The sequence below is a fragment of the Balaenoptera physalus genome (assembly GCF_965194825.1).
Source record: "Balaenoptera physalus genome assembly, chromosome: 19".
NCBI lineage: Eukaryota > Metazoa > Chordata > Mammalia > Artiodactyla > Balaenopteridae > Balaenoptera > Balaenoptera physalus.
Window position 1 is genome coordinate 56,860,324 of NC_138900.1, and position 14,828 is coordinate 56,875,151.

General features: G+C 39.6%; 1 protein-coding gene across 2 annotated transcripts in view; it reads left to right on the top strand.

Annotated features, from left to right (window-relative positions):
- Nucleotides 1–14,828, top strand: part of CNTNAP4 (contactin associated protein family member 4) — a 256,737-nt gene that overhangs the window by 163,011 nt on the left and 78,898 nt on the right. For both annotated transcript variants that reach the window (XM_082438971.1, XM_082438970.1), the window contains exon 9: nt 10,832–10,981. In XM_082438971.1, coding sequence (XP_082295097.1) covers nt 10,832–10,981 — 150 coding nt within the window. The remainder of the gene's footprint in view (nt 1–10,831; nt 10,982–14,828) is intronic.

Below are 14,828 nucleotides of genomic sequence, written 5' to 3' on the forward strand. Positions count from 1 at the left end.
ATTATGGTTTTCTCAAGGTATATGCCCAGTAGTGGGATTGCTGGGTCGTATGGTAGTTCTATTTGTAGTTTTTTAAGGAACCTCCATACTGTTCTCCATAGTGGCTGTACCAATTAACATTCCCACCAACAGTGCAAGAGGGTTCCCTTTTCTCCACACCCTCTCCAGCATTTATTGTTTGTAGATTTTTTGATGGCCATTCTGACCAGTGTGAGATGATATCTCATTGTAGTTTTGATTTGCATTTCTCTAATGATTAATGATGTTGAGCATTCTTTCATGTGTTTGTTGGCAATCTGTATATCTTCTTTGGAGAAATGTCTATTTAGGTCTTCTGCCCATTTTTGGATTGGGTTGTTTGTTTTTTTACTTATTGAGCTGCATGAGCTGCTTGTAAATTTTGGAGATTAATCCTTTGTCAGTTGCTTCATTTGCAAATATTTTCTCCCATTCTGTGGGTTGTCTTTTCGTCTTGTTTACGGTTTCCTTTGCTATGCAAAAGCTTTTAAGTTTCATTAGGTCCGATTTGTTTATTTTAGTTTTTATTTCCATTTCTATAGGAGGCTGGTCAAAAAAGGATCTTGCTGTAGTTTATGTCATGGAGTGCTCTGTCTATGCTTTCCTCTAAGAGTTTTGTAGTGTCTGGCCTTACATTTAGGTCTTTAATCCATTTTGAGTTTATTTTTATGTATGGTGTTAGGGAGTGTTCTAATTTCATTCTTTTACATGTATCTGTCCAGTTTTCCCAGCACCATTTATTGAAGAAACTTTTTTTCATTGTGTATTCTTGCCCCCTTTATCAAAAATAAGGTGATCATATGTGCATGCCTTTATCTCTGGGCTTTCTATCCTGTTCCATTGATCTATATTCTGTTTCTGTGCCAGTACCATACTGTCTTGATTACTATAGCTTTGTAGTATAGTCTGAAGTCCAGGAGCCTGATTCCTCCAACTCCGTTTTTCTTTCTCAAGATTGCTGTGCCTATTTAGGGTCTTTTGTGTTTCCATACGAATTGTGAAATTTTTTGTTCTAGTCCTGTGAAAAATGCCAGTGGTAGTTTGATAGGGATTGCACTGAATCTGTAGATTGCTTTGGGTAGTAGAGTCATTTTCACAATGTTGATTCTTCCAATCCAAAAACATGGTATATCTCTCCATCTGTTGGTATCTTCTTTAATTTCTTTCACCATTGTCTTATAGTTTTCTGCATACAGGTCTTTTGTCTCCTTAGGTAGGTTTATTCCTAGGTATTTTATTCTTTTTGATGCAATGATAAATGGGAGTGTTTCCTTAATTTCTCTTTCAGATTTTTCATTATTAGTGTATAGGAATGCAAGAGATTTCTGTGCATTAATTTTGTATCCTGCTACTTTACCAAATTCATTGATTAGCTCTAGTAGTTTTCTGGTAGCATCTTTAGGATTCCCTATGTATACTATCATGTCATCTGCAAACAGTGACAGCTTTACTTCTTCTTTTCCGATTTGGATTCCTTTTATTTCTTTTTCTTCTCTGATTGCTGTGGCTAAAACTTCCAAAACTATGTTGAATAATAGTGATGAGAGTGGGCAACCTTGTCTTGTTCCTGATCTTAGTGGAAATGGTTTAAGTTTTTCACCATTGAGCACGATGTTGTCTGTGGGTTTGTCATATGTGGTCTTTTTTATGTTGAGGTAAGTTCCCTCTATGCCTACTTTCTGGAGAGTTTTCATCATAAATGAGTGTTGAATTTTCTCAAAAGCTTGTTCTGCATCTATTGAGATTATCATATGGTTTTTTTTCCTTCAGTTTTTTAAAATGGTGTATCACATTGATTGATTTGTGTATATTGAAGAATCCTTGCATTCCTGGGATAAACCCCACTTGATCATGGTGTATGATCCTTTTAATGTGCTGTTGGATTCTGTATGCTAGTATTTTGCTGAGGATTTTTGCATCTATGTCCATCCGTGATATTGGCCTATAGTTTTCTTTCTTTGTGACATCTTTGGCTGGTTTTGGTATCAGGGTGATGGTGGCCTAGTAGAATGAGTTTGGGAGTGTTCCTCCCTCTGCTATATTTTGGACGAGTCTGAGAAGGATAAGTGTTAGCTCTTCTCTAAATGTTTGATAGAATTTGCCTGTGAAGCCATCTGGTCCTGGGCTTTTGTTCATTGGAAGATTTTTAATCACAGTTTCAATTTCAGTGCTTGTGATTGATCTGTTTATATTTTCTATTTCTTCCTGGTTCATTCTCGGAAGGTTGTGCTTTTCTAGAAATTTGTCCATTTCTTCCAGGTTGTTCATTTTATTGACATATAGTTGCTTGTAGTAATCTCTCATGATCCTTTGTATTTCTGCAGGGTCAGTTGTTACTTCTCCTTTTTCATTTTTAGTTCTGTTGACTCTTCTCCCTTTCTTTCTTGATGAGTCTGGCTAATGGTTTATCAATTTTGTTTATCTTTTCAAAGAACCAACTTTTAGTTTTATTGATCTTTACTATTGTTTCCTTTATTTCTTTTTCATTTATTTTTGATCTGATCTTTATGATTTCTTTCCTTCTGCTAACTTTGGATTATTTTTCTTCTTCTTTCTCTAATTGCTTTAGGTGTAAGGTTAGGTTGTTTATTTGAGAATTTTCTTGTTTCTTGAGGTAGGATTGTATTTCTATAAACTTTCTTCTTAGAACTGCTTTTGCTGCATCCCATAGGTTTTGCGTCATCGTGTTTTCATTGTCATTTGTTTCTAGGCATTTTTTGATTTCCTCTTTGAGTTTTTCAGTGATCACTTCGTTATTAAATTGTGTATTGTGTAGCCTCCATGTGTTTGTATTTTTTACAGTTTTTTTCCTGTAATTGATATCTAGTCTCATAGCATTGTGGTTGGAAAGGATACTTGATTCGATTTCAATGTTCTTAAATTTACCAAGGCTTGATTTGTGACCCAAGATATCGTCTATCCTGGAGAATGTTCCATGAGCACTTGAGAAGAAAGTGTATTCTGTTATTTTTGGATGGAATGTCCTATAAATATCAGTTAAGTTCATCTTGTTTAATGTGTCATTTAAAGCTTGTGTTTCCTTATTTATTTTCATTTTGGATGATCTGTCCATTGGTGAAAGTGGGGTGTTAAAGTCCCCTACTATGATTGTGTTACTGTCGATTTCCTCTTTTATGGCTGTTAGCATTTGCCTTATGTATTGAGGTGCTCCTATGTTGGGTGCATAAATATTTACAACTGTTATATCTTCTTCTTGGATTGATCCCTGATCATTATGTAGTGTCCTTCTTTATCTCTTGTAATAGTCTTTATTTTAAAATCTATTTTGTCTGATATGAGAATTGCTACTCTAGCTTTCTTTTGATTTCCATTTTCGTGGAATATCTTTTTCCATCCCCTCACTTTCAGTCTGTATGTGTCACGAAGTCTGAAGTGGGTCTCTTGTAGACAGCATATGTACGGGTCTTGTTTTTGTATCCATTCAGCCAGTCTATTTCTTTTGGTTGGAGCATTTAATTCATTTACACTTAAGGTAATTATCGATATGTATGTTCCTATTACCATTTTCTTAATTGTTTTGGGTTTGTTTTTGTAGGTCTTTTCCTTCACTTGTGTTTCCTGCCTAGAGAAGTGCCTTTAGCATTTGTTGTAAAGCTGGTTTGGTGGTGCTGAATTCTCCTAACTTTTGCTTGTCTGTAAAGGTTTTAATTTCTCCATCGCATCTGAATGAGATCCTTGCTGGGGAGAGTAATCTTGGTTGTAGGTTTTTCCCTTTCATCACTTAAAATATGTCCTGCCACTCCCTTCTGGCTTGCAGAGTTTCTGCTGAAAGATCAGCTGTTAACCTTATGGGGATTCCCTTGCATGTTATTTGTCGCTTTTCCCTTGCTGCTTTTAATATTTTTTCTTTGTATTTAATTTTTGATAGTTTGATTAATATGTGTCTCAGCGTGTTTCTCTTTGGGTTCATCCTTTATGGTACTCTTTGTGCTTCCTGGACTTGATTGACTATTTCATTTCCCATGTTAGGGAAGTTTTCGACTATAATCTCTTCAGGTATTTTCTCAGACCCTTTCTTTTCCTCTTCTTCTTCTGGGAGCCCTATAATCTGAATGTTGGTGTGTTTAATGTTGTCGCAGAGGTCTCTGAGACTGTCCTCAATTCTTTTCATTCTTTTTTATTTATTCTGCTCCCTGGCAGTTATTTCCACCATTTTATCTTCCAGCTCACTTATCCGTTCTTTTGCCTCAGTTATTCTGCTATTGATTCCTTCTAGAGTATTTTTAATTCCAGTAATTGTGTTGTTCATCATTTTGTTTGCTCTTTAGTTCTTCTAGATATTTGTTAAATGTTTCTTTTATTTTCTCCATTCTGTTTCCGAGATTTTGGATCATCTTTACTATCATAACTCTGAATTATTTTACAGGTAGGTTGCCTATTTCATCTTTGTTTATTTGTTCTTATAGGTTTTTACCTTGCTCCTTCGTCTGTAACATATTTTTTTGTCATTTCTTTTTTTTTTTTTTTTTTTTTGATGGGTGGTGCTGTATTCCTTTCTTACTGGTTGTTTGGCCTGAGACGTCCAGCACTGGAGTTTGCAGGCAGTTTGATAGAGTCAGGTCTTGGTGCTGAGATGAGGACCTCTGGGAGGCCTCATTCCAATTAATATTCCCTGGGGTCTGAGGTTCTCCGTTAGTCCATTGGTTTGGACTCAGAGCTCCCACCACAGGAGCTTGGGCCCAACCTGTGACCTGGGAACCAAGATCCCAGAAGCTTCATGGTGCAGTTAAAAAAAAAAGAAGAAAGAAAGAAAAAAAGGAGCAGTACAATATCAAAGAATAAAAAACAAAATAAAATTAGAAAGATAAAAAATATATTAGGAAAAATAAAACTATAATTGAAACAACTACAACAAGGTAAAATACAACCACAACAGAAGAAATAAAAAAAAAAAAACCCCTGTCTATGCCAGTGGAGTTTAGGTGGGGGTGGAAGTTAGGCAGGGGCGGGGTTTAGCATGGGGCGGGACCTAGGCAGTTGGGGGAGTGATGTTTGAGTGTGGTGCGGGGCCTAGGCTCAGGACCCATGTAGCTGGAAAAGTCCCTGGGGGTGGGGTGACATTCAAGCGTGGGGTGGGGCGTCTGCTTAGGACCTGGGGAAGGGGAGAGGCAGCACATCCAAAGGAGGGCCTCTGGAGTGTGGGGTTCCGGAGTTTGGAGGTAGGGCCCTTAGTGAGGGTGTGTGGGTGGGGTTTAGGCCCAGCTCGTTGGCCCGGGTCTCCCAGTGTAGAGGTGGGGCCCTGGGTGGGGGGTGTAAGGGCGGGGCTTGGGCTCTGCACGCAGGAGGGAGGCTCCGAAGGCAGAGGATCAGGCCCAGGAGCCCAGCAGTCTTCCCGGTGCCTAAGTGGACAGGGAACGCACTGGCCCTGTTGCCTTCCATTCCTCCGCACCCCTCCCCCACCTTCTCCCCCAGGGTCTCCCCCCTAACCGGGGTGGGTCCCGCTGGGTGTAGGAACTCCTCCCCTCCCCCAGCCACCCCTCAGGGGTGCCGGTCCTGGAGGTCTGGCCTTTACTTTTGCTCCGCCTTCCCTCCCTCCCACTCCCTCAGGACCTGCGCAGCTGGAGGGGGCCTCGGTGGGCAGAGGATCAGGCCTGGGTCTTCAGCAGGCTCCCAGGGGCCCAAGTGGGCATGGTAAACCTGGCCATGCTCCCTTTTGATCCTCTACCCTCCCAGTGGTTCCCCAATTTCCCCCTTCGGACGTGGGATCCCTTCCCCTCCCCCAGCCACCCCTCAGGGGCGCCAGTCCCATCCCGCCTTCACTTCTCCTCCCCCTTCACTTCTCCTACACCCCACATCCTACCCAGTCACTAGGGGTTCCTCCCGTCCCCTTAGGTGTCCGTGGTCCCCCACCAGTACCTAGCAGGTGCCCTAGCTGTGAGGAGACGCGAATTCCACATCCTCCCAGTATGCCATCTTGATTCCGCCTATGAGATGCCTCTGCATGTTTCAGTTACTAGGCATTCGTGATTCTTGTGGCCCTGGCAATGGGACTGCCCTCTTGATTTGCCTCACCCAGGATAAGCCATTTTTAAAGTTCCCGCTTCTTCCCTTTCACTGTTGGAATATTCCTACTTTTCACGTTAGAACCCCATCGCTCCCTGAAAGTCCCACTTTCCCCTAAAGTGATTGGCAGCACTGACCTCCATATTTTCCTCTTGGCAAGAGAGATCTGGTGTCATGGATCTTTAATTCTGGACTTTCCCTGAAAGTCCCACTTTCCCCTAAAGTGATTGGCAGCATTGACCTCCATATTTTCCTCTTGGCAAGAGCAATCTGGTGTCACAGATCTTTAATTCTGGTTAGTGGCTATAGTTAATGAATATAGGAATGTCTGGCACAGTTTCAGAGCACTAAAGGTTACTTGGAACAGGCAAATTCCTTCAGTTGCTCCTTGAATAATGGCCTTTGTATAATTGCCTTTTGCTTCTTTGCAAAGAATCTACCCTATATAGCAGGCTTTTTTTTTTTTTTTTCCCTTTACACATCCTACTTCATGGATGACTGTTATAATCTTATGAAAGAGTGATGGCAGCTAAAGTGTCACAATATTTCTGTAGCAGTTTAAGACTGGTCCCTGATATTATATACAAGGAGCAGAGGTAAACCTTTTTCCTCCTCCTATATTTTGTGTGTCTATGTGTTTTGGGGCCCGAGAGGGAGAGAAAAAGAGAGAAGGAGAGAGAGAGAGAAAAGAAAAGAGGAGAAGGAGAAGAAGGGGAGAGGGAGAAGGTTCTTGTAAAGGATCCCACATTCTCCTGCCACCTGCACTTTTGCAAACCTTTCCATTTATTCTTCTGTTCTTCCAGCTGGAGCTGTCAATGGTTTCTACCCAGAGACCACAGTGATCATACCTGCAATCAACCAGGTTGGGTTTGTTGCTTATTGCAACAAGGAGAACCCTCACCCAGGGGAACCATGGAAGAGTCTCATCACAAAGGTGTTAAGGATGACTTGTCATAGGATGTTAGGTTGAGTTAGCTGTTTTGTGTGGAGGTTTCAAGGAAATGGAAAATTGCTTGGGATTAAATGCTGCCAGGAGGTGAAGGTAACTGTGTGCTTAAGTATCTTTGTAAATATTATTTAGAAGGATGGAGGAATAAAATAAGGCTAACTCTGTAATTGATTTAAAAAGTCAGTTATTATTCATATTATCCAGGAGAGGACTTGGTATTTTTGTGGTTTGCACAGTAGCCTTGCTTTTGTCTGTGCTTAAACCAGTTTGTAAAGTACTTTTGGGGTTTGTTTTTGGGGGTTTTTTTTGGTCCCGTTTCATTGTAGTGACGGAGTGACCTTGTCTAATATTGATGTTCTGTGAGCTTGTTTATGCTCAGTGGGAGAACACCAGGGCCTAGCTCTGGATGCCCACCAACATCTCCCACCACCAAGGCCTCCCTGAGAGTACCAGGCCACTAGCTCCTAGCTCTTAGGGGCTGCTTTTTTCTTTCTCAAAGTTAATTGTTTAACATGAGCAAAACAATAAGGGGACCCCCTGTTGTGCAGGCCGAGAAGAGTGTGGGTTTTGGAATCAGCTCACCAGCTGGATACTTCCTTGGGTGATTTGTTTTTCCTCTTGAGCTTTATTTTCTCCATATTTAAAATGAGAATAGCAATAGTAATGTTGAAGATTAAATGACACGCATATAAAGCACACAGTACCTGTTATGAATAATAGTCACTAAAACCGTTATTATTTTATTATTATTATACCAACAACATATCCCTTCCCCTACATTCGAAAGTTGTGAGTGGTGGGAGTCGTGTACTAGAATTAGCATTTAGTTACCTTATACCATGAATCAGAAAAAATACAAATTCTGCAATTCCTCCTTTTCTTTCCCTCTTTCACTGTGATGTGGAAAGGGGCTCACTTCTCATCAGACATTAAAGTGGAAGGAGCTGTAGATTTAAAAGTAAAATAGAATCCAATTTAAAAATTATCCTTTTTATTATGTAGAGTTAGGTGAAATGAATTAAATGGGTCTTTCATTATTTAATTTGAGTAATAAATCCCATTGACAGGTAATAAAAGTCTCCTCATCATGAGCAAGCGATGTCTATTACAAATGAGGCTCAAGAATAGCTTTCTGAAGTTTCCCCCACAAACATAGTACAACTTCGTAACCCACAAGCTGGGCAAATGGGTGCATTTAACTGTGTCAAGTCACAGAATGGCTGTCCTGACAGACTTGTGTTCTTAATCTAAATTAGCTTCTGTATTGACAGAAGATGTCCCCAAGCCTTTGACTTTATCCTGCTGCAGCTCCCCAGCAGCTACCTGGAGCACTGCTACTCAGGGCGTGCTCCTTGGAATATACTGGTTCAGTGAAATACTTATTACCAAGATAAGTACAAAAATTGAGAGTAAGCTCCTAGAAACCGTTAGAGCAAGAAGGTATTGCCGCAACTTCTAAGCATATGGTCAGTGGGCTTGTATTTTATATATCTTCTTTCTTTAATGTTTCAGTCATTCATTTTTATTGAATTTTATAAAAGTATCAATCTGCAGTAGATCAGAAAAGAAAATGTCCATAACCGCAGGTAGTTTGATTAGCACCGTCCCAGGCCAATGGAAAGCCTAAGATGAGATAACAGAAGCAGAGCCTTGTATCCAGGCACATCCGAGCTTTGAGGAAGAGATGGTGGGAGACGCAGGGTGGGGTGAGGAGGGTGGGAAGTGTTCATCCGTGTGACGCAAAACTCAGTACAAGGATTTTCACTCTAAATGTATCCTCTTAAAGGAAGCATAGGATGACAAATTTGGGACATTTGATTTATTTTAGTCCAGTCTCATATCGTCAGGGATTACATAACTCTATTCAGCCATCTATTTCAGAGTCCACTCTTAGAAAATGTGTCTAAAAGTATCTAGCCTACATTCTTCATTTTTCAGTTTTTAGGTCTTTCTCATTATCTTTCACAAACCAAATCAGAATTGGGTCTTTGGAAATCTTTTTTGCTTCATGGATATAATTTAAAAATAAGCTTTGGTGCCCAGGCTGGAATTTGTGTTATACTAAATGAGTACAGGGCAAAGAGCTTCAGCATGTAACGGAGCTTCCATGCATTTTCTGTCTGAAAGCTTGTGGTCAAAAATAGCTGGAGAAATAAAGAAATCGCACGTAATATCAGGAAAGAGGCCCATGACTTTTAGATTTAATAGAGTACTTATATTTTTGCTCAGTAATTTGATCTGCAAAATCATACAGAGTTGAGTATTCGGTGGATGTAAACCTTACTGGTTTACCTACAATAGAGAGACTTAGATTCCACCTGTCTGCTGAGTATTCAAAACAGAACCTTTGTAGACTTAATTCCCTTTAAGAGGGAAAGGCTCCACCATCTCCTGGATTCATGACTCTGGGACCGCCTTAGGAGGGACTACTGACTGTTTCTATAGGTGATAAGAAAACCTTGATTTTTGATTATAGCGATTTTTTATTATATATGTAAACTTGGAAAATACAGAAAAATTATAAAGAGAAGTAAAAACCAGTTTTCTTTTATGCAAAAATTACTCTTTATATGTAGAGATATTTCCTTTCAGCCCTTTCCCATATTTATGTAAAATTAGGAATATAATTAGAATTGTATGTATAGAGTCGATTCTCAATACTTGCAATAGTTATGTTCTCTGAAGTTGCCGTGAACATGGAATTAGCAAATACTAAACCATTTGGTATTTCCCGTGTTTCCAGCGGAAATACAGGGTTAGGTTCCTGTTAGCCTGTGGTGGCAACATTTTTGTCTACCTATCAACACAACCTTGTATGTATGATTGTGTTTGAAGACACGTTATTTAGTATTTATTATTGATTCACCAACATCGAATTCGTGGCCAACAGCACTATAACTCATGCCTGAATGAAGTTCATCTATCACATGTATTTTCTTCATAAGGCAAATCATGGCATTCTTGCACTTAAGAACACTAGACAGCCCTTCATCACTGTGCCAGGGGGCCTTTTAAACAGCAAAATCACCAACAAAAAACACAAAAATGTGAAGACAGGTTTACATGTGAGAGCTGAAATAAGTTTTGCCTTACTTGACCTCAGCTAGAAGCATGCATGTCAGTCAACTCAAATTTTTCTCTGCTCTGTGCATTTCTATGCCTGACCCCAAAAGTGCCCTGAGTATTGATTTGGCAGCTACCAATAAATTATGGCAACTGGTTGAACTTGCAAATATGAAATCTGAAAATTATTATGATCAGCTGTGTAAATATGGTTTTACACACTGCTTTATTTTTTAACTTTGCATTATACCAGTATGCTTTCAGCATGCATTATAATCTCTTCAAATATTTTTGTAATGATTGACTTCATATACTTTACTAAATATTCTAGTCTCACAAAAAATGACTACACCAAAGTGTAAAATAGCAGATAAATCATTTATTGGGTAGAACCTAGAATTTTGGAAAATATCTGTGCTCTTCCCAAACCCCTCCTTTTAAAAGGTAAATTACATGGTGGAAGCTGAAAATTAGTCCATGCCAAATAAGATTTGAACCACTGAAAGATTTTAACCATTCAGGATTGTCCAAAGTTGAGTTCGAATTTTGTTCTCTCTATTGAGGCCCCAAGAAAGGAAGATAATCATGCATTATTTCCACGTAGAGGGTGCTGATCGCCCACTGACCTCCCTTTCCTCTCTCCCTCCTTCTTTTCTTTTATTAATAGTTGTGAGTGCTGCCCTTGATTGAGTGATGTGTACATTGCTATTTCTAACCAACTGCTTACAATGTTCACTGTTAAGAGGTATCTCTTTTAACTGATTTTATCTCCCCCAGGTGTTGGATTAAATGATGGGCAGTGGCATTCCATCTCTTTGTCTGCCAAAAGGAGTTACCTGAGCGTGGCGGTGGATGGCCAAGTGGCTTCTGCATCTCCTTCCCTGGGGCCTGAGCAGATTTATTCAGGGGGCACCTATTATTTTGGAGGTAAGGGAAACGGTTGCTCCATATGGGCAGTTGAACCATGTTCACAGTTACTACCCCTGTGTCTTAAAGTCATCGTGTTTTAACCAGTGTCAATATTATGGAATCATTTCTCACTTTCTTTGAACATGGAAATGTTGAGTAGATCATGATGATTAATTATGACCTAAAATGCATTTCTTTGAGGTGGACTGACTTATGTTTATGATTTCTATAATGAGATTGCTTGCAAGTAGGCCATGCTCTTCATTTCTTACTTTCAAATTTTGTTATATTTTCCTAATGTTGAATGGCCTTACATGTATGTCTTTTTCAGATTTTATGGGCTCATTTCATTGCACTGGTTTCCTGATCATGCCTCTTAGCTTTTCTAGAGCATTCTTATTGCTTTTCTGCTGCTCAGTGCAGGTCAATATTATGCCAATGGACAAATAATCTAACTTAATTAGCCCCAGAAGCCTCTTCTCAATGTTAAGTAATAATACACTGATATAGTTGATAAAATGAAGGCATCAGCCTTCAGCACCAGGCCATCTCTCTTAAAGAACAAAAACAAATGAAGTGTTTACTTGTCCAGTGGATGTTTGATTGAACTAAAATCTTCAAAAAGCAAACCTTGGAAGTGGAAATGAATATTTAGCACTGGAAAATTAAAATAAGACAATATTTGACATTAATTAGAAAGGCAAAGTTGTAAAACTGTTTGTAGTAAGACTTATTTTTAATCATGATTTGAGTTGTTTCTTCTTGTTATTTTGAAATGTAATCATGACTTCTGTCTAGAATCACTTTTGAATTTGGTTGAAAGCCCAGTCTTCATTATTCATCAATAAAATACAAATTCCTTTCTAAGAATTGACAGTATGTACACAGACCGTGAATCATTCATCTTATATTAAGAGTGAACAAACAAACCAAAAAACCCCTACATAATCCATTACTGTGAAAGGCAGAATAATGCCAACAATCTTAAAAGATATAATTGCTTCCTTTAGGGTGATTTGTTCATTTATAAACCAAGTGGTTTATAAAACCTTATGGAATATATGATTGATTTTATAGCAGTCCATAGGAACATGTTCCTTTAATACATGGTAAGATATACAAACAGTCCCTGACTTAGGACTTTTCAACTTTATGATGGTGCGAAGAAATACACATTCAAAAGAAACCGTACTTTGAATTTTGGTCTTTTCCCAGGCTAGTGACATGTGGAATAATACTCTCTCAGGATGCTGGGCAGTGGCAGCGAGCCACAGCTCCCAGTCACCCACGCAATCCCAAGGGTAAACAACAGATACACTTAAACCATTCTGTTCCCACACAACCAATCTGTTTTCACTTTCAGTACAGTATTCAATAAATTACATGAGTATTCAACACTTTATTATAAAGTAGGGTTTGTGTTAGGTGATTTTGCCCAACTGTTGGCTAATGTAAGTGTCCTGAGAATGTTTAAGGTAGGCTGGGCTAAGCTGTGATGTTTGGCAGGTTGGATATATTAAACACATTTTTGACTTAGGATATTTTCAACTTACAATGGGTTTATCAAGATGTAACCACATTGTAAGTCAAGGAAGATCTGTGTAGAACAACTTAATCAAGAGCTTTCACTTCAAAGGAAAAGATTTAGAAGCACCAAAAGAGGTAAGAAAAAACCCAAACATTTTGTTAAATGATGCAAAAAAGAGATGATAAAAATAACAGACTGCATAAAAGTGTAAGTAATGAAAATAGAATCATCATTCTTAAATTATTTTACACCCTTCATGTTCAGATTTAATGATGCCTACCTATTTTTTGTACAAAATTTTGATTGATTTTTATTCATACTATAATATTTTGTAATGAAATATATCACATGAGCAGTCTGTAATTTTGCTTGTTTTTATTATGATGCATATGATATACACCATTTTAATTAAGTGAACTTAATAATTTTTGAATAGTTTTAAATTTACCAGAGGGTTGCAAAGATACACTGGGAGTTGCCAAATAGCCCACACCCAGTTACTTCGTATTGTTCACATCTTACATCATATATACAATTTAAAGAATACTAATTATTATTTTTAAAATACACATCTACACATGCATTTTCCAGCTTAAGAAAGATAACATTACCAATATCCATTTGTCACTCCATGATCATACCTCTTCATCTCCCCAGGTAACCATCGTCTTGAATTGGGGTTTTATGCCTCCTGTCATGTTCTTTATGATTTGACATCTTTTAAGGTATTCCTAAGTCCCTAAACAATATACTGTGAAAGCTTCCATAATAAAATTTCAACTTCAGGGCTTTTATTTAAATAACCAATCTTAAGTTTACTTAGGCAACATCTCTGTTTATTCAATCATCTTCTCAATTGGTATCCTTAAGTACCAGAGTATGTTTGATCTTGTCATGAGATTCTACTAATCACTAAGTATATACCCTGCAAGCCCCAGGGCACCCTGTCATTTCCAGGGCTGCGAGCAAGGGTCCAAAGGAAAGCAGGAGGCTTCCTGCTGCCACATTTCTCCCTCCTCCTCCCAGCCTTGCGCCTCCAGGACCTGGTAGAGGAGGTCCATCCTTCTGGAAGCCCAAGTAGGGCTTCTGGGGTGGGAATTCTGGATTCTGGGATGGGCTAGAGGGGAGCAGTTTCCAAGTGGGCACATCACCTTCCCCTGTGAGACCCCCTGGTGCCATGGACAGAATCATGGCTGGAGGAGGGTTAGAATAGGGTCCCCTAAAGGGCAGACTGGCTCTGGGGCTCATTGTCTGAGTGGTACTGGCAATGGGGTGACCAATGATGCCAAAATCTTGGCTCTCCATGCACCAATGCCGAAAAGAAATACGGAGGCAGAGTTTTGGAGGAAGGAGAAAAAGTAGCTTTATTCTTTGCCAGGCAAAGAGAGGACACAGCAGGCTACCCCACCCCCACCCCCACCCCGGGAATAGGGAGAGGTTTTATATCTTAATGAAGGTCTTGCATTTTTTTTTCTTTTGCAAAATTTCAAAACAGCCACAGCTGGCATCAGGCAACTTGGTAACTGGGGTTGGTCTTTTCTGAAGTTATTGGCCGGTGACCTTCTTTCTGAAACAAAGAATGCTAACAAGGGAGTGTAAGGGGAGAAGAAAGCCAGGTGCAGAGTGTAATTCATACGGAGTCAGTCTCCTTTGTGAAGGAGAAGCCCAGCTACAAGTGTTGGTTAGTAGTAACAGCTAAAGAATAACCAAGACTGCTTAACTCTTTCAGGCCTGTTTATGTTGTTTTCCAGCCTGTTCATTGTTTCCTTATTTTCCTTGTTTATCAGAGAAGAGAAGTCTCATTTTTATTTAAGAGAAGTCTCATTTCTATTTTTGCTGCACCACCAACTGTCCCGTTCTAGCACTGAAAGCCTGGAGTCCTGGGAGCGGCCTCCCTGCTTCCCACCCCCAGAGCAAACTTGGCGGTTGGTCATCCTAGAAAACCCTCTCCGCTGTGTGGATGAGAGTCCCCTTTATTCCTAGGATCTGTTTTATCTAGATGGAGGGCTTTTTTTAGGTAGTTAATTTTTCAGCCAGTTTGTCTTCAAGTAAATAAACATCCTACGTTCTGAGACACTTCCCATCCATTCCCCTTTGGTCCTCTCTAAATTCAACTGCCAGTTTCCAGTTATCTTATCAGCAATCAGTCTAGCCTATAAGCTGGCTACAGTGCCCCCATGCAAAGGGGCAGTCTGTCCCACCAGCCTGGGTTGTATCTGTTTCCTGTGTCAGTCTTGAGTGTGACTACTGAGAGAGTGGGCTGCCCGGAACTCACGGCGTTCTGCATATACTGCCACATGCCACTCTCTGCCCATCATTGTTTACGTTTTCTCCCTC